The 20,039-nt window shown below is 49.0% G+C and overlaps 1 protein-coding gene across 3 annotated transcripts in view; it reads left to right on the plus strand.

Moving 5' to 3' along the window:
- Positions 1-4,925: 4,925 nt before the first annotated feature.
- The window catches only part of Slit1 (slit guidance ligand 1), a 137,147-nt gene continuing 122,033 nt past the window's right edge, over positions 4,926-20,039 (plus strand). For all 3 annotated transcript variants that reach the window (XR_016537813.1, XM_090346152.1, XM_090346153.1), the window contains exon 1: positions 4,926-5,405. Coding sequence is in view for 2 of the 3 variants with exons in the window: in XM_090346152.1 (XP_090202278.1) it covers positions 5,206-5,405 (200 nt within the window). In the remaining variant the exon portion in view is untranslated. The remainder of the gene's footprint in view (positions 5,406-20,039) is intronic.

The following is a 20,039-nucleotide window of genomic DNA, read 5'->3' on the forward strand; positions in this document are numbered from 1 at the left end:
TGTCCTAAATGTTTGTTTCAAGAAAGAGAAAAAAGGAAAATTAGGTCTACCAAAATGATTGCTTAATTGCTATTTCAGCTTGCTCTTGTAAGTTACTTTATAGTGATTTCCAGCAGGCACATGGAGAAGGACAGCAATCTTTATTCAGATGTAATTTTGGCCCTTACCAAGTTCCAGGTAAGATCACACTTAGAGACTTTCTGAGTTGACCTCCTTGTTGTTTCTAATTGGAGTAACGTGGCCTTTTGTAGGACTCATTGATCTGAAAACTGCAGTTCTGAGCCAGCCTGGGCAAAGCAAAGTCCCTGTGAGACTGTGGTGTCTAATCTAGCAGCAGAGTGCTAGTGAGGCAGAGTTGCTTTGGAGCTCAAAGTGGCAGAGTGCCAGCCTTGAGCTGGAGAGCTGAGGGACAGCGCTCAGGCCCCGAGTTCAAGTCCAGCAACCAAACAAGTGAAATGCCAATGGGACATTTATCCCTGTGTGAAGAGTCACTCCCGGGGACAAAAGCAATGAAGCATCCAGATGCAGGAAGCCACTGCTTGGGTGGCAGAGATGGTGTCAGATTCTAGAGTACTTGTGCTTGGCTATTCAAAATTAATCAGAGCCAGGAGGTCATAGAATAGTTTGTAAGCATGCCTTACTAATGTCCATGTCTACTGGCAGGAACTTGTCAACCACCTGTAATAGTGACCCCCTGTATTTGCCCAATGCCCTAACTGAGCAGCAGCCACAAATTCAGAGAAGAAGTTTGTGGACCTGAGGCTGTTGATCTGTCTAGGCCTACACTGGCAACTGAAGCATAGTTAGAGTCACAGAGATTAAGCTCCCCAGACAATCAGGAAAATGCCTTTGCAAATGGGTGCTAAGTAAGCTACACTGTTGTAGCCAAAGAAAAGGTCTGTGTAGTTGTTAATTTTTTTTTCTTTTTGCCAGTCCTGGGCTTGAGCTCAGAGCCTGAGCACTGTCCTTGGACTTTCTCAAGGCTAGAGCTCTACCACTTGAGCCTCAGCACCACTTCTGGCTTTTTTCTATGTATGTGGTACCAAGGAATTGAACCCAGGTCTTTGTGCATACTAGGCAAGCACTCTACCACTAGGCCAAACTCCTGGCGCCAGCTGTTAAAATTTTTATATGATCCCCTATTTGGAGTAAAATATTGCTCCTGATATGTAATCCGGGCAACCCCTTGGTAAAGCAGGCTAAGCTTTTTAGGGTCCATGGCCAAGTATAGAGACAATGCCCTCGAGTCAGCTTGAAGAAGTTACAGAAAATGGATCTTCACCCATCAACCCCCTTAAGATGAAGGGACCAGAGTCATTTTTGTAAAGTGAGACAGGATAAATTAGAGGTATGGGAAAGAGTAGTAACAGATGTGCAAGAGTGGAGACTGCACTTGTGGGGAGTGGCTACAGGTTCAAGTCTTCTATACCTGTCTAGAGAATCTTAGCCTCATTTAAAGGAAATCTGGTTACTAAAAGTTGTCACCCTGGTATTACTTTGGAATCTCAACCCTATACTGACCTAAAAATCAATGGGGTGCCAGCCTGCAAAAGTGAGTGTGCTCAGGAAAAGCAACCAGGAAATCATTGAGTGAATTTACGGAAGTCAGGCCTTGGGGTAAGCTTCTCTAATCAGTCTGTGTAGAAATTTGCAGGTGACCCAGCAGAAGGTGTGAAGTTCCATTGGAGCTGCTGAGAGACAAGGCTGCTGTTACTCATCCTGTCCTGCCGGATTCCACCACCCCGCAGCCGCTTCATACATTGCTTTGAAAACTTTGGTGGTGGGGCATCTTATCTGTGCTAAGTTCAAAGTCCCTTAACGAAGTCACGGGAGAGAAAAGCTCAGGCAGAAATTCGGCTCTCTTACAGAGAAATCAATAGTATGATTTCCTGTGAGTAGAAAATGAAGGAGGCTGCACCTAAGTAACCTTTTGCAGCCATCTTGGTGCCTCTGTCTGGGTGAAGGGAATTTTCCACCCAGTGCTGAACAGCCTAAAGGTGAGAGGTGCTACATGTGAATGAGGGCTATGGTGAAATGAAAAATAGAGAAAGGTTAGTAAAGGTTTTGGGAGAGAAGTTGAGAAAAGAAAAGAAATGGTGGGGCCGGGAGTTTGGCCTAGTGGTTAAAGGGCTTGCCTAGCATGCATGAAGACCCGGGTTCGATTCCTCGGTACCACATACATAGAAAAAAGCCGGAAGTGGTGCTGAGGCTCAAGTGGTAGAGCTCTAGCCTTGAGAAAGTCCAAGGACAGTGCTCAGGCCCTGAGCCCAAGCCCAGGACTGGCAAAAAAAAAAAAAAAGAAAAGAAATGGTTTCTTATGGATAAAAAAGGATCTGAAAAGAATTGTCTCAAATGATTGTTCTATAAAAAGGGAGAAAGACAAATCCTAGAGTTTCTGTATGTAGTAGATGGTATGAGCATATCTTAAGAATGGAGATTATAAGTAGAATTGGGATGTAATAGAGTTAGCCATGATGCAAGCTGGGTCAGGATTGGTACACTGGTGTGGAACTATTCTTTGTGCCCACCTGAGGGATTGTTAAGCTTTGACGCAAGCTTCCCAGTTGTGAGGGCTTTCTTGGGTACAGAACTGGGAGGGCATGTTGTATGCCCCTCCAAACCAAACAATGCTGTCTGCTTGAGTCTGATAACAATTGTTGGTCCCCCAAGCCATGTGTTATCTAAGCTGGCACTATTAACCATGATTCAATCCAGTTCTTACAGGCCTTACAAGTTGATCTGCAGACATGTTCATCATCTGGTTTCCAGTACCCTCGCACTCAAATGAACCTACACTGTGATTCTCAGCACTCCAACCACTTTGAAGGTAGCAGGAAAGAGCTACTGGGTTCATCACTCCTAGGTGAAGACAGCGTGTGAGGATCCTGGACTTTCAGACTCCCAGAGAACTCACTGGGGTCCCTAGCTGAAGTTGTCCTCCAGAGCAGAAGAGCACTAGATATATTGTTCCTAGAGGTTTGCGTGTCACCCTGGGAGAAGAATGTTGCTTTTGGGCGAACCACACTGGAGTAATAAAAGATAGCCTGGCAGCTGTAAAGAGGAGCAAGAAAGGGAGAGACAGGGGTCTCAAGGATGGTATAAGAGGTTGTACAACTGGTCCCCCTGGGCAACTTCCCTAATCTCAGCCATGATTGGCCCACTGGTGATTATTTAAATGTTACTGTTGATTGGCCCATGTGTAATTAATGCAATGATATCCTTAGTAAAAAAAAGAGGATTAGAGTTATAAAACTGATGATCCTACGCATCCAGTATAACCCCATTTGTACTGAGGTAAATGAGTCAAGGATTTGACTAGGCTAAAAGAAAAGGGGGGAGTGTTAAGGGGAGCAGGGACTGGCACCATCCTGAATGCCTGAGTTCCCTGCCCCATTGTGGAAGGTCAAGAATGATAAAGCAGCCCAGCCACCTTTGCCCTTCTAGGGAGGGGCAACCTTATCTCCACCCCCCATGAGGAGGGATATCCACTTGGGTGGGGGTGGGGGCCTGCTTTGTGTGGAGACCTGCCCAATTTGCGTGCCAACTCCATCTAAGGTGATAAGTAAATTCAAACACTAGGCTGTTACCCTACTGGCTACCTGCGCATGGCCCGAGCTGGCTATGGTCCCTCTGTGTATGTGACTATCCCATTGGCTACCTGTGTGTGGCCAGGTTCAACCGCATGGATTTTTCCCTTTAAAACCCAGTGTGAGCGCTGGGTCACAGTGTCAGCTCCCGAGTCTGCACTGTGTCCCTGGCCGGTCAGTTCATCTACTTCCCCGATAAATTCACCTTTTTATATGAGACTGTCTCTGTGTGGTGGACTCTGGTGGGACGTGGAATCCCCACCTGGAGGGATGTGGAATCCCCTCCTCTTGACCCCATAACAGTTATCACAGGATGTGTCAATGGTTATCTTATCCTGGAGCCTTAAATCACTGGGGGTGGCTTTTACACAGGGAGTAGTCTGTAATTTATTTTGAAACTGCTATCTCTGCTGGTTTAGAGTTCAGAGTGACCTTCTGGCCGGTCCTGCTTAAAAATAACTTTTTACTGAAGTTCATGGAACTTCAAAATTAATTTAGGCCTCACCTCAGGAGTGGAGGAGCTGGGTATGGGTGGAGGGAGACGCTTGCTGGATTCCTATTGTTCACTGACATGCTCATCCCTCCACCCAGGTCGGAAGGATGCCCTGCCTGCTCAACCCACCCCCAGCCAAGGAGGCCTAGCTAGAAAATCCCTTTCTGTGAATATCCAGTGCAGGGCTAATCTCATTTCACTACTTCTGTTCCTGAGGAGAAGTAGGGTGCTGCCATCTTGGGGAGAATGTGTGTGTTGAAGGAGGAGACTGTACTTGGTCTGGGGCTTTTGCAAGGTAGTGGCTTGGAGAAACCACCTCGGACCAGAGCCTTCCTTTCACCATAACTGGTAGCCAAGTATGGTGGGGACTGGGGACTTTGGGGTGACAGGGGAATGTGGCTCCAGGGAAGGTATCCAGGAACACAGCAAACATTTCTTTAAAAAAAATCACCTTCCTTCTTTGGACCATCATGAACCCTTGTTGGGTGTGCGTGTATTGCGTGAGTGTGTGTGTGTATGTGCGTGCGCGTGCGGCCCCCTCCCGCTCCCCCCGCAGCCCCTGCCCGCTAGCGGCGCCTGGAAGTTCCATCTTTGAAACTGTAGGCGTTTGGGCAGCCCCTGCCACCGAGTGGCGACCGGGAGGAGGGGGCGTGGTCGGGCTGGGGGGAGGGGGAGGCGGGGAGGAGTCTGGCCCTGGATGTGTGCTTTTGGCTTGATGGATGACTGGCGGGTGGGAGCGACGGTGCGGGTGTGAGTGTGTGAGTGTGTGCTCGCCCGCGTGTGCGTGCGCAAGCGGGGTGCGTGCACGGGGCCTGCCCATTTTCCTCCTCGTAGCAGTCAGTTGGGAGCTGGGAGGGAGGGAGAGGAAGAGGATCCAGAGAGGAGCGGGGAGAGGATCCGCGCATCCCATCCCGGGTCCAGCGAGTTCTTCCTCCGTCCACCCGCAGCCAGGCGCGTGGCTGGGAGCAGTCCAGCGCCTCCCTGCCCAGCGCCTCTCTGCCCGCCCCGGCCAAGCGCTCGGCCCCGCAGGCTCCGGCGCCGGGCGCGGGGACTGCACCTGGAAGCCGCCCCGGTCGGGGATGGTCAGCAGCTGCCGCCGCCTGGCACAGAACCGGTGAGGGCACCATGGCGCTGACGCCCCGGTGGGGGACCTTGGCGGGTCTGATCCGGCCGGAGCTCTGGCTGCTGCTGCTGTGGGCAGTCGCGTGGCGCCTGGGTACCGCGGCGTGCCCCGCCCTCTGCACCTGCACCGGCACCACGGTGGACTGCCACGGCACCGGGCTGCAGGCCATCCCCAAGAACATCCCACGGAGCACGGAGCGCCTGTGAGTATGAGCCCCTGCCCTCGGCCCAGGGGCCCCGGGCTGCCCTTCTACCCACATGCAACTGAGGGCGGGGGAGGGGGGCAGATGGTTGGGGCTAATGGACCGGACACAGTGGGGATCTTAACCCAGGCTGAAGCCGAGAGCCAGGGGCGCTGCTCTTTTCCCTTCTCCGGGATTCAAAGAGCTGCCCGGGCCGGGCTGTCACCCACCCTCAACACCTGCACCTCAGGTCCGCGCTGGAGGCCCTCCCCACCGCGCCAGCACTTCCCTCGGGGCGCCTGAAGATGGGAGCCAGGAAGCGAAGCGCCGGGAGAGGCGCCGTCCGCACTGCTGGGCACCGACTCTCCCGGACTCAGCGGGCTTGGGCTGCGTTCCGAGTGGTCGTGTAGGTTTGGACTGACGGTTTGCTGCCTGGCCTTGGGCACCGTGGTGCCACGGAGTTGAAGTTTCTGCTCTCTTCATTTTTCTCCATTGTTTACCTGGAGGATTGTCTCTAAGCCAGGTGTCTGGTCGCCTCCCTCCCCCGCCAGGCAGACAATGGCACCTGAAGGCTTGGGGTTTGGGGCTTGGAGCATGTTAAAATTCAGGACCCAGAGTGGGGTCGGTGTGTCTTGGGGCTGGGAGCCCACCCCCCCAAATATGAGAGATTTGGAGCTTGGAGTAGAGACACAAGGTTAAAGATGTTGACCATGACAAGTCATAAAAAAAACAAAAACAAAAACCTCTTTTCTACTTCTAAATTCTTGAGGAAACTGTGTTCTTTCCAGACATGCTGAGCTTTGTTGGTGTGTGTGTGTGTGTGTGTGTGTGTGTGTGTGTGTGTGTGTGTGTGTGTATGTGTGTGTAGAGATCTATATAATTTGTTTTGTTTTGCTATTTTGTAGTGGGTGTACCAACGGGCACTCTAGTAGTGTGACTGTCCCTGTGTGCAGGCTGCAAGTATAGACTTTTGGTCACAGGCAGAGCCTTTGTACTGCTCACAGAGGTAAAGGCACCAGGAATTTTTTTTTTTTTTTTGATCAGGACTTGAGCAGACTGGGGGCTCCTTTTGAACCCACACTCCTGGGAGACTGCAGTGGCTCTCAGGAAAGGCTGATATATTTGGCTAACTTTTGAGCACATTTTCATGGTTCCCAGCTGGCCAGAAGTTGACATCTGACCCTGGGGAGAGCCATTGCCTGGATCAAACTTTGTATCAAAGCCAACACACACTTTTGCCTCAGACTTTTCTTAGTTGGGGTGGAGATATTCCCAAATTAGAGAATTTGCAATCTGCATCATGCAATCTAGATGGTGATGGATCTGTGTGTGTGTGTGTGTGTATGTCTGTGTGTGTGTGTCTGTGTGTCTGTGTCTGTGTATTATGTGGCTGGCAAAGGATGAGGAGGGAAGGTGTGAGACCAAACCCAGTGTTCTTGGCAGCCCATGCATTTCCCTGGGTAGAACTGGAGGGAAACTGAGCATCGAAGATCCTTAGAGGGGACCCTGAGGTTGCCGGGTCACTGCTAGGCCTGTTCCCTCTGGACCTACTCCCTGCTCCCTATGCCTTGTCCACTGGGGCATTCCTCCTGCTGCTGTTACCCTGGCAGCAGCTTAGATGTGAGACACATGCGCCCCTCTCCTTTGCACTGAGATCTTGAATGTCCAAGAGTTCTCCATTCATGTTTTCTCACGACCTTGAAGTGTTTAGGATATTGTTTGTTGTGACTTTCATAAATTCTTCAAGTCTTTTGCAGTCAGATAGAGATGAAGTAAAAATTCCTAATCTAGAGGAAAGAGCTGGGGGCTCTGGGAGCGATGACGGCATCTGAGTTGAAACTCCAGCTCTGTCAATGATGAGCTGTGCGACTTGGGGTCTTCTCTGAGCCTTAGGGTCTTTCCATTAGGAAACTGGGATTAGGGAGACTTGGGGTCTTTGGTTCTTGAGAGGTCATGTGCAGAAGTACTTAGTATGTTCGGATTCTTACCAAGTGAGAGTCTAATGTGCTAAGCTAGGGAGAGAAGTCTCATTATTAGTAGTATTGTTTTGTGCTGGTACTTGGGTTTAAACTTGGGGCCTAGGTGTTCATTATCCCTTAGCTATTTTCTACCATTTGAACCTAGCTCCACTTTCAGCTTTTCAGAGGTTAATTGGAAATAAGAGTTTCTCACACCTTCCTGCCAAGGCTGGCTTTGAACCTCGATCCTTAGATCATAGCTTCCTGAGTAGTTAGGATTGTAAATGTGAGGCTTAGTGTAAGCTACTGGCCAAGCTTCTTTTTTTTTTTAATTAAGAAAATGCTGGCTAATCCAGGAAGTGTCATGGGTGCTGAGGACCCAGCAGGAAGAGAGACTGTCCCTGCCTTCAAGGGCACATGGTCTGGAGGACTGGGCAGGGAACCTTTAACTAGTAGCTCTAAAGAGAACCAGCCAGAAATGTGACGGAGCTATGAAAACATTTTTCTGTGCGAAGAGCTTCTCAGAGGATGGGATGCTTAATCAGGATTGAGGGCTTTTTTTTTTCCCCTGTACAAAGAGAACAGGCAGCATATATAGCAATAACAGCATGATGTCTGGTAAGATGATGCATGCCTGTAATCTCAGCAGTTTAGGAGGCAGAGGCAGGAGGGTCAGAAATGCAAGGCTAGCCAGGAGAAATGACTTATGTCTGTAATCCTACCTTCTCAGGAGGCTGAGATCTGAGAATCATGGTTCAAAGCCAGCCTAGGCACTGAAGTCCAAAAGACTCTTTTGTCTTTTCTTTTTTTGATACTGGGGATCGAACCCAGGACGTTGCACTTGCTAGATAAGTGCTTTGTCACTGAGCTACATCCTAGCCCAATGAGACTCTTATCTCCAAGTAACCACCAGAAAACTGGAAGTGGTGTTGTTGTTCAAGGGGTAGGGCGGTAGCCTTGAGCTGAAAGAGCTCAGGGACAGCACCCAGGCCCAGAGTTCAAGACCCAAGACCGACACAAAAAAAAGAAAGAAAGAAAGAAAGAAAGAAAGAAAGAAATTAATTTGAGGCTAGCCTGGAGAAAGGTAGTGGCAAGTCCAAATCTCAGAAGCAAAACAAGAAGAGAGAAAACATCCAGTAGTAGAGTGCTTGTCTAGTATGTACAAGGCCTGGGGTTCACTCCCCCAGCTGTCAAAAGAAGAAGTAAAAAAAAAGACAGAAAGAAACGGGCGGGGGGGGGGGGGGAGGGAGTAACAGCATGAACACAAAGCCTGCAGCTGTGAGCCGGCCTGGCCTGATGGGCAAATGGACCAGCTTGTCCCTGGGGCTGAATCATGTGATGTTCATTGGATGTGAGAGGACAGGGCTGGAGAGTGGTCAGGAAGGGCCCAGAAGGCCCGTTCTCTGCACTTCTCCGATGGGGACTTCTGGAATGAGAACTCAGGGTGCATTATACTGGAGAGGCTGGAGAAGGGCTCATCCTTGCTGTGTGCACAGCTTCTGGGGCTGGGACTGGATATGGAAGGCAGAGGGAGCCTGTTTGCCAGGCAGGCCTCAGAAAAGCCTTTGGAGGAAGAGAGAATGTCTTTGGTGAGTGCCCAGGCAGACTCAAAATAACAGGCAAATGCTCTTTGTAATCAATAGGGGTGTCATGTAAGGCTAGAGCCTGGTCAGCATCTTCTTCAGAGGCTGTGAAATTTTCAAACACTGCAGCCATGTATTTGCTTTTTGTCCTTTGGGTAGCTTCTGTAGCAGTCTGGGAGGCCTAGCAACTTTATGATCATATATTCCATAACTCCTGGCTCAGCTCTATCCCCTCAAGTGGGATGAAATTGTCGTTGACTTGCTGCAGTGACTTCTGGGAAGAGATTGTGAAGGGCTCAGAGCGGCTGAGGAAATCAGTTCAACCAGAAGGGCCTCAGGGCTGCGGGGGAGGGGTGGGGGGGCTCGGTGGAGAAGGGATGCTAAATAATTTACTGTAATGGAACAATTAAAATGTGGGAGGTGCTGGGGGAGGCCTGGGAAGTAGAATTATCTCTTTGTGGGGAATCAGCCTCAGATGGACCTAATCATGGCCACTATCAACTTTTTCTCTTTCACTGAAGAACCTTGACTTTCAGTTTGATTTTTTTCCCCTCTCTGATTTAAAACATCTTTTCGGGCCATGCCTGGTGGCTCACGCCTGTAATCCTAGCTACTGAGGAGGCTGAGATCTGAGGATCTCGGTTCAAAGCCAGCTGGTGCACTAAAAAGTCCATAAGACACTTATTTCCAATAATCACCAAAAAACTGGAAGTAGCAGTGTGGCTCCAGGGGTAGGGCAGTAGCCTTGAGCTCCAGAGCTCAGGGATAACACCCAGACCCAGAGTTCAAGTCCTACGATTGACCAAAAAAAAAGTCTTTTTGGCAGGAGCAATGGTGGCTCATGCCTGGAATCCTAGCTACTCAGGAGGCTGAGATATGAGGATTGCTGTTTGAAGCAACTATGGTCAGAAAAATCTAAGAAATTCTTATCCCCAATTATCCAGCAAAAAGTGGGAACCAGAAATATGGCTCAGATGGTAAAGTGATAGTGCTCCAGTGCCAGTACAAAAAACCCCACATACATTCTTTCAGACTATAGTGCAGTATGCGTGGAGACAGCTTTGCTCTTTGTATTTGAGGTTTAGCATGCGGGCAGAGGGCCCTGTGGCAGGCCATTCAAGCAAGGTGGATAGGGTCCTTGAGTAGGTAGGCCTGCATGCTTCCATTTGCTCCCTAACCCAGAACATTCTGCTGTTTGTAAGGTCTTGGGTCCTGCTCTCATGCTATCTTCTTTATGTCCCTTTGCCTAATCTGCAACTTCTCCGTCCTTCCCTGGCTCTGTGCATGCTACAGAGGCCTAGAAAGCCCATGGCTCCTCTATAGAGACCTCCTGAGACCCGAAGTCCCAAAAAGAGATTGCCCTGGGAATCCTAGGACTGGCGGTCGGGAGAGCTTGTTTGGAATTCCAAATAATGGCTGGGGAGTGGTGATGAAGGACAACGGCCAGTGAAGCCAAATCTGCCTAGGCTATGGCAGCAAAGATGGTAGAATCTTGTAGGAGAGGTGTGCCTCCTAGCAGGTGGAGATTTCCTACTCTTATAGGTGTTGGGGCGGTAGCAGTGTGCTAGGCTTATTGCTGCCTGCTCTGAGACTCTATTTCCCCACATGTAGAAGGGGATGAGACACAGGGAGAGTGCATAGAGGGCCTGGTGCTGTTTATTACACATGGCTGGTGGTCTATCTGCTGTTGGCTTCTGGAAAAACACCTTCTATGCAATAAGACCGTGACTCACTTGTGCTGTGTTTGTGAACATGCCTTATGATTTAAGCACTAGGTGCTAATATTATTATTTTGAAGCCCAACACTAAAAGCTAGAGGGTTTGGGTGGGGCAGAAGGGAGCTTCAGAGGTATGGGTTTCAATGTTGGACAGGCTGCTCTCCTGGTTTGTCCTCTTTGAATGTGTGATCAATGCCCGGGGGAAACCCCCCCCGCCCCCACCTCATAATTTGGAGACAGTGGAAGCTACTGTAGCATGGCAGTGTTGTATAGCACACCTACGGTGGAGTACATGGCAAGGGGAAGTCAGATGTGGATCTGCTGCTCTGCAGGATGGGAGAGAAACACCATTCATTCATTTTACAAGTAGCTGCTGTCTATTGAAATCTGTGTTGGGCTGAGTAGAAGAAACTGCCCCCCGCCCCCCAAGTTTCGGTCCAGTAGGGGAAAGAGAAATAAATGACACAATAAGAGAATAAACACATAATTGCAAACTGGGATAAGTGCTTAGGAGGAAAGTACTTCCCAGAACCCCCATTTTCCTGCCTATAAAGTGGGGGTGGTGATAGGGCCTGCTTCAAAGGGTAGGTCTGAGGACTAAGTGTGTGCTGAGCCTGGCAGAGAGACAGCCGGTGCCCAATAAATGGTGCTATTATCGTTGTTGTTAAGAGAGGGCCTGGTGGGAACTTGCGACAGGGTGCTGGATTCAGGCTTGGCCCTCTTCTTTCCTCATCAGGCAGTTGCTGGGAGCCCCAAAACACACAGGGATCCGTTTCCCTTCCCTGGGCTAGAAGCAGCAGGCTGTCTGTGGCCCTGGCCACCTGAGGTGGCCAGCAGGGGTGGCCATGCGCTTTGGGGGCTTGGCGAGGGCTGGCCGCGGGGACAGGCAGCTCCTGCATTATTGCAAGCAGACTGGCGGACGGGCGTTTGGCCAAGTTGCCGCCTCCAGTTCTGTGCCGGCATTAGCAGCTCGGCAGGGCTCTTGCTTAATGGGATTTTCTTCCCAAATGCTGTAATTATCGCCATACAAATACTTATTACCCAGAGCAGATGACGGCCGGCTTTGGGCAGTAGCCAGGGAGTGGGGCTGTGCTCAGAGGGGTGGAGAATTGGCTCCTGTTTTTGAAGGAGCTTACAACCCCCTCCTCTTCTTTCTGGATCCCAGCCTGTGGCAGACAAACAGCTGTTGGGCACCTGCCCTAGGGTGCAGAGCATTGAGAGGTCGGTGTGGATCAGCTGCTCTGAGAACTTGCAGCCGAGTAGGAGAGAAAGAACAGGCAGGGAGGCCAGGTGCTAGTGTCTTACCCATGCTACTAGCTACTCAGGAGGCTGAAATGTGAGGACTGGGGTTTGAAACAGACCAGACAGGAAAGGCTATGAGTCTCTAATCTCCAGTTAACCATCAACAAGCCAGAAGTGGCACGCAAGGGATGGAGTGCCAGCCTTGAGTGAAGAAGATATGGGACAGCAGCCAGGCCCAGTTCTAGCCCTAATACTGGTATATGCTCCTTTCTGTCCTTTTGCTAATAAATACTTGCCCATGGAAGGAGATACTTTGAGATTGTGCTTTTCTGTTTGCTCCTAAGTTCACCCACTATTATTATTATTATTATTATTATTATTATTATTATTATTATTTTATTTTTTGCCAATCCCGGGGCTTGAACTCAGGGCCTGGGAACTGACTCTTTGCTCAAGGTTAGTGCTCTGCCATTTGAGGCATAGCACCCCTTTTGGCCTTTTCTGTGTATGTGATACTGAGGAATCAAACCCAGGGATTCGTGCATGCTAGTCAAGCATTCTACCACTAGACTACATTTCCAGCCCAAATATTTGCACTATCTTTTCTTTTATCTTTGTAGTCATGAGGCTTGAACTCTGGGCCTGGGCACTATCCTTGAGCTTTCTCAAGGCTAGCACTCTACCACTTGAGCCACAGCACCACTTCCTTACCTACTAATTTTAACTTATATTAATGAATCTTGCCTTCCGCTATTATTATCCAACTGTGATTTTCCATTTCCCTCATTCATTCTATAGTAATTGTAATTATTTTATAAACAAGGAATTATACTACTTTTAAATTATTATTATTATTATTATTTTAAATAGGGTCTCATGGCCAGTGACTCACCCCTGTAATCCTAGCTTCTCAGGAGCCTGAGATCTGATGATCATGGTTTGAAACTAACTTGGCAAGAAAGCATATAAGGTTCTTGTTTCCAATTAAGCACCAAGAAGTCAGAAGTGGTTCATGTGGTAGAGTGCCAGTTTGAGTAAAAAAGCTAAGGGGTAGTGCTTAGGCCTTGAGTTCAACCCCTAGGAATGGTGTGTATGTGTGCATGCGTGCATGCGCACAGACACACACAGACACATACACAGACACACACACAAAGATAGGATCTTACTGGGTAGCCCCTAGCTGGCCTCAAACTTGGGATTCTCCAACCTCTGTCTTCCAAGTGTTGGGATGACCATGCCTGGCTATACCTTATTTTGAAAAGGTGGTTTGGCTGGGCACCGGTGGCTCACATCTGTAATCTTAGCTACTCAGGAAGTTGAGATCTGAGGATCACAGTTCAAAGCCAGCCCGGGCTCTAAAGTCCATGAGATGGTTATCTCTAATTAACCACCAGAAACCCGGAAGTGGTGCTGTGGCTCAAATGGTAGAGCACTAGCCTTGAGCTAAAGAGCTCAGGGACAGCGTCCAGGCTCAAAGTTCAAGCCCATGGGCCGCCCACCCCCCCAAATGCAGTTTGTCTGACGGAGAGCTTAGATTTTTATATTCTTGTGTCAGGGATTGTGTTTTATTCATCTTTGTATGCCCATTGCTTGGTATATATGGTTGGTGCTCAAAAGATATTGGTTCAGTGAGTTCTTCTTTAAATTTTTTTTTAAACTATTGTTGAGACATTTCATGGGTTCTGATCTTTTCTTTAGGAAATATGGTCACTGCAGTAGGCAGAGTAATGATCTCCAAAGATGTTCAAATCCCTGGAATATGTATTTCCATTCCCTTACCTGGTAAAGGGGGCTTAGCAGATGAGGTCAGCATAGTGTGAGGAGGAGGCCACTAGCCAAGTGATGTAGGTGGGAGAGGAAGGAACTGGGTTATCTTCTAGAGCAGCCAGAGGGAATGTAGCCTTGACTCAATCCACTGAGACTGTCAGGTCTCCTCGAATTTGTGTTGTTTTTCCTGCCAGGGAGTGTTTGGTAATTAGCGCAGCAGTTGTAACTCACCACAGTCAGCTTGAGGCCAGGTGCAGAGGGTAGGTGGGATGCTCTGAGGTTCAGGGCAGGCAGGATGCTCTGGTGCTTCCTGGAGCTGAGCTATGCATGAAATGCAGACCCACCCCTCCTCCAGGCTGATGTGGTAGATCTTCACCAGACACAGTTTCTGGCTGTTCAGTTTTAGGGGTGCTGAGATTGTGATCTGGCAACACTGCTCGGTGCTTTGGGGATTGGGGTATCCTGGGGGAAGATAGCATATATTTGAGGACTGCAGGGGACAGAGATGGGGTCACTGCAAAGCTGGGACACACAGTTTCCTGGGAGAAGCAGAGAGGAGAGCAGATGGTGGGGAGTGAGTAGGTGGTTTACAGAGAGGACCCGCACAGAGGGGACTCAGGAGAGCCGCCTGGAGAGAGCTGATTGCAGGAAGAGGGGGGCTGGGCAGGTGGGCAGGAGTCAGCTGAAGGGCTCTGGCTGACTGTGGGAGGGAGGAAGCAGCATCACTGAGGTATGAGAGAGAGGGAGTCTGATGATGGATCAGAGAAGGAAGGAGGCAAAGAGAGGTGAGAAGCATTTTGGTGATGCAACCATTTTAGCCCCTTCCCCATGCCAGGTGCTGATCAAGATGCTTTTTCCGAGCCCCTCTCTTACTCCACCCACAGGAAGGAAGAGGTTCCTTTGTGAATGAGGGGAAGGTCAGAGGGCAAACAGCTGGCTGCTAAATGGTTAGCGGAGTCTCTGAGTCCTGAGGCTCTGAGATGTGTTTGTGTTTAGTTGTTAAATTTCACTGCTACTCTTTACATCTTAATGAGGCCTGGCTTCTTTCACTCATTCAGCACGTACAAAACACCTGCCAGTGCTTGGCATTGCAAGGAAAAGGCAAACAGCAATTGATTTCTGCCTGTACATGCTGGGGGGAGGGCTTGAGCTGGGGGCTGGCCCCAGGCGGGGGGCATAGGGTCTGCAGGTGGAGGGTGGTGAACAGAGTTGGGGTGGGGGAAGAGATATAGGCAGATGGGGGCTCCAGGTGGAGCACATCTCCAAGAATTCGTCAGGCAGGAGGCCTTAAAGATGTCTAGGATGGGCAGTGAGTGGGCTGGCCAGCTGACAAAAGACCTGGAGGCGTGGTAGCTGTCAGTGTGGCCCTAACCATAGGGTGGTGGTTTGGGGATGGGACCTAGACCAGGGAATGGTGTTGGTAAGAGCAGGGGGTGGGCTAAGTAGTAGAGGGACTGGGAGTACTGTGGAATTTTACCACAATTAAAAACAAACCAACACGTAAAGAGTTGGGTCCTGGAGCCAGGCATGCCAGGGTTCCAGCCCTTCTTCCTCAACTTGTGGTCAATTTGGTGACCTTAAACTTGATTTCTTTCTTCTTCTTCTTTTTTTAATGGGTCATGGGGCTTGAACTCTGGGCCTGGGCGCTGTCCCTGAGCTCTTCAGCTCAAGGCTACTGCCCTAACCCTGGAGCCATAGCCCCATTTCCCTTTTTCTAGTGATTAATTGGAGACAAGAGTCTCACAGACTTTAAGGCCTAGGTTTGGCTTTGAGCCCTGATCCTCAGATCTCAGCCTCCTCAGTAGCTAGGATTACAGATTTGAGCCACCATACCTGGCTAAACTTGATTTCTTCAGATTTTCATCCCTATACATCAAGTTTCCTCCTCTATACAACAAGACTGGTAATGAGCCTTGGGGCTGGGTACTGCTCTGAAGCTTGAATGAGCTGGCTTGGGTAGCACAGATACTTTAACTACTGTTGTTGCTTAAGCTGAGATAATGAAGCAGGTTCCCAGGAACCCTGGGGCTTAAGGGCAGAGGAAGACTGGCAGTAAATCTGCCACTACTCCTTCCTGGGGCTTCTTACCCCAAGACAGGGTGGACAGTGTGTGTGTGTGTGTGTGTGTGTGTGTGTGTGTGTGTCCCAGACTGGGGGTTGGTGTCTGGCTGTGGACTCCCTGGGACTGATGGATTGCAGTGTTGGGAGAAGGGTGGTCGCTGATCTGTGCTTGAGGATTGTGGGGAAGGCTCAGTCTGCTGGTGAGTGGTGTGTGCCTGGCCTTGGCCTGGGCAAGATGGATCCGTTGGTCTATGCTCAGTAAATACCTATTGTGTGTCAGAGATTCTTATAGATGCTGGGGAACTGTGGTGAGCAGTCCTCTGCTCCTAAAGCCAGCCAGGGATACTGGCCTTTCATGGAGGACCTGGTGTCAAGCTATCTGAGCTCAGGAGAGCTTCAGTGGCAGCCTTTAAGGTACTCCAGCTTTGGGCCAAGTGGACAGCTTGTTGAGATGGAGGGACATTGAAATCTGCCTAGTGCTCCAGGAACATAGGCTGGCATTCTCTCTGAACTGAGGGTAAGGAAGAATCAATCTTTTACCCCAGGGCTAAAGTAGGCTGGCAGGAGCCCTGTACTCTTTACAGGCCGTGCTTGCCTTTTTGTGGGATGATCTGTGGCTCAGGTCTTCTGACTTCTGAGCCCCCATCCCTGACCGAGTCCTATCACTGCACCCAGAGTCCTCTGACCAGCCTCTTCCTCCACTAATCCTCAACTCTCAGAATCTCCATGCAGTGCCCTTTTGAGCCCCAGGACCTGATGCCTGAGTTCTGCCTCCTTTTGCTATCCTCCCCAGTCACTTCTCAGGCACCTTTAATTGTACAGATGAGGAAGCAGATGAAGGATGACATATGACTTGGCCTATTTTCTGGGTCTATAACACAATGTCAGAGACTGGGTAAGCTATTCAGAAAAGAGATTTAGGGCCGGGAGTTTGGCCAAGTGGTTAAAGTGCTTGCCTAGCATGCATGAAGACCCGGGTTCGATTCCTCGGTACCACCTACATAGAAAAAAGCCAGAAGTGGTGCTGAGGCTCAAGTGGTAGAGCTCTAGCCTTGAGAAAGTCCAAGGACAGTGGTCAGGCCCTGAGTTCAAGCCCAGGACTGGCAAAAAAAAAAAAGAGATTTATTTTGGCTCATGCTTCTGGAGCAAGGTAGAGGGGTCACAGATTGGTGATGGATTTCTTGTCAGAAGAGTCTCAAGGTGGCACAGGACATCACACAGCAATAGACTTGCTAAACCAGCTTTTATAATAGACCTATTAATTGCATGATGGATTAATCCATTTTTAAGGGTAGAGTCCTAATCACCTCTTTAAAGTTCCACCTGAACCCACCTCTTACTGTCTCATCTCACAAGGAAGATTAAATTTCAGTGTGCGTTTGGAGGGGGCAAACCACAATTAAAGTGCAGAGAAGCATTTTCCCAAGTTCACAGAAAGCATGGGGTGGAGCTGGGCTCAAAGCCAGGTCTGGGATACAAAGGCTTGAGCTATATGGCTGAAACACAGAGCTACCCAGATGGGCTTCCCGGAGCTGTCCCTCATCTGGGAGCCTCAGTTTCCTCATGTGTAAGGTGATGCCAATGACAGGATCTGCTGTGGGAATCATAGGAGCTCTGACCCGGGAGGCCTGGGACCCTCCTACCTGCTGCCCACTCCTCCTGAGCCACAGTGCCGAGAGCAGCCTCCCCTCCCCCATCCTGCTCTTCTCTTGCTATCCAGCATGGGCACTAAGAGTACTATTTTCTGGTCCATATGAGGATCACTTGGGCGCACAGAAAGGCTGGACGAGAGGAGGTGCTGGGTATGGAGGTAGTACCTTTTGTGGAGAGGGATTTTTAGGAGATGATGTCCACTTAGGAGTAGCATTTATTACTTTGTGTGTGGTGTGCATGTGTGTGCATTCCTGCGCGCACGTGTGCGCTTGTGTGTGTGTGTGGGGGGTATTAGGGCTTGAACTCAGGATCTGGGTGCTGTCCTCAAGTCTGGCACTCTGCCTCTTGAGCCAGATCTCCACTTCTGGATTTTGCTGGTTAGTTAGAGATAAGTCTCATAAACTTTTGGGCTGGCTTTGAACCACTCAAGAGGCAGAAATCTGAGAATCAATGTCTAGTTTGTTCTTTAGGTTTTCTTTTTCCTCTAAGTAGTGGGGATAGGGAAACAAGAAAACTCCATGCGACCCAGTGCTATTTGGAATATGTCAATTCAGTGCAAATCCATTCTGCATCTGGGGAATCCTTATTCCAACATGTGTCATGTGCCATGTGTTGTGCTAGGTTATGTGGAGACAGACTGAAAAATGTCAGCCTGGCCCATGTCCTCATAGACTTCTGGTGTGGTCTAGGACTCCAGCAAATCCTTATAATGTCACCTCTGGTTTGTGCTATCAAACAGAGAGTAGGTTTTCTGCAGGCCTGCCTCAGGGAGGATTAGATTGGAGAGGAAGATGGAAGGAGTTAGACCAAGAGGAAGGAAGTGCTGTTTCAGACAGACTGTCAAGTCGAACCATCCTGCCACAGGGTAGAGTCAGGAAGGGGAAGGATGCAGGGCAGAGGGGAGGCCATGGGGAGCTTATAGTTCAGGGTAAGGAACTTACCTTGATTCTAAGAGCAATGGGGATTCATTGAGGGCGTTGAGTGGGAGAACATGACCAGATCTGCCACTTCTAAAAGCCACCGTGACTGTGGCTTAGGGAGCAGACCGAAGGGGAGCCAGGGTAAATGTGGAAAACCCACTGGTGGCTCCAAAGGACTGCTGGCTCAAGAGGGAGGGAGTGGGGTGAGTGTTGGTGGGCAGCAGAAAGGGGAGATGGGTCTTCCTGCAAGTAGAGGTGCTGGGTTCCTTGAGCCTCAGGAATGTAGTCTGAGCACTGGCTAGAAATCAGGGAGAGGACTGGAAGGTGATATACCCAAATGAAGAAACAGCATGGCCCCAGGACCTAAGGAGAATAAATGATGAGTGCTATAGAGGTGGGCCAGACCTGTGTCTCTTCATCCCCCTCCACAAAGCTTTGCAAAAGGCCTTGGCAAGTCTTCACTAATTACCTGTTGAATATTATTTCCACTGTATCAAATTTGTACTCCCCCCCCAAGAGAGACTTACCAGAATATCTCCCAGAATGTTATCAGGGATTATTCATAGTAATGAAATTATGTGGAATTTTAATTTTCCTTTACTTCAGAAAATTAAAAAAAAATCAAGAATGTGCATAGGTCATCCCTCCCTCCCTCCCTCCCTCCCTCCCTCCCTCCTTCCTTCTTTCCTTCTCTCCTTCCTTCCTTCTTTCTTTCCTTCCTTCCTTCTTTCCTTCCTTCCTTCCTTCTTTCCTTCCTTCCTTCCTTCCTTCCTTCCTTCCTTCCTTCTTTCCTTCCTTCCTTCCTTCCTTCCCTCTCCCCTTCTTTCATTTTTATCAGTAATGGGGCTGGAGCTCTGGGCCTCATGCTTTTGTTTAGCCTTTTTGGTACTCAAGGCTAGCTAGCATTCTACCATTTGAGTCATACCTCCTCTTCTGACTTTTTGGTGGTTAATTGAAGATAAGTGTTTCAAAAATTTGCCTGCCTGGGCTGGCTTCAAACTGTAATTGTCAGATCTCAGCTTCCTTAATATCTAGAATTATAGCTGTGAGCCATTGGCATCGGGCTCTCATTTAAAAATATAATTACCTTGAATATTATATTGGTTGATAAAATATAGATGACTTTAAACATTTTACAAAGCTGAGAAGTAATGTGAAAAGAATTGTTCTAGAAGCATGGTTGAAATGGGAGAGGGCTTTGCCTAACTAGCCTTGATTTAAACTCTAGCACTGCCAAGAAGAAAAATCAATAACAACATTTAAGTCACTTAACTCTTACCATTTACCAGTTATAGCCATGACTATGTGACCTATCTGAAGAGTGATTGTATGTGTGTGTGTGTGTGTGTGTGTGTGTGTGTGTGTGTGTGTGTGTGTAAGGGCGGTTATGGAATATAGGCTGTTGGGTCGCCCAGGTTTTGTGTCACAGAAGATTTCCTCATCAGTACAAGCCCATCTGGAGTATTTTCAATGGCTGCACATCGTGTACTCAGTAATCCCTTCCTTCTCCTGAGTCTGGAGACACTATCTTCTTTCCTGGCACCCCTGTATCTCCTCCACCCCAACTTTTAGTAGAGAAAAAGAAGTATGTGATGGTAGTTCCTGCCTGATTACCTCCTGCCATGGATATACAGAATTCAACTAAACAATGTTTTGTTCACGATCACATAAGTCATTCAACCTTTCCTCTGTCATCCTTATAATCAATGCTGATGCCCTTTATGACGAGCGTATCACATGAACTGATGTTCTT

This window comes from Megascapheus bottae, chromosome 15 (genome assembly GCF_031878675.1).
Source record: "Megascapheus bottae isolate mThoBot1 chromosome 15, mThoBot2.hap1, whole genome shotgun sequence".
Classification (NCBI taxonomy): domain Eukaryota; kingdom Metazoa; phylum Chordata; class Mammalia; order Rodentia; family Geomyidae; genus Megascapheus; species Megascapheus bottae.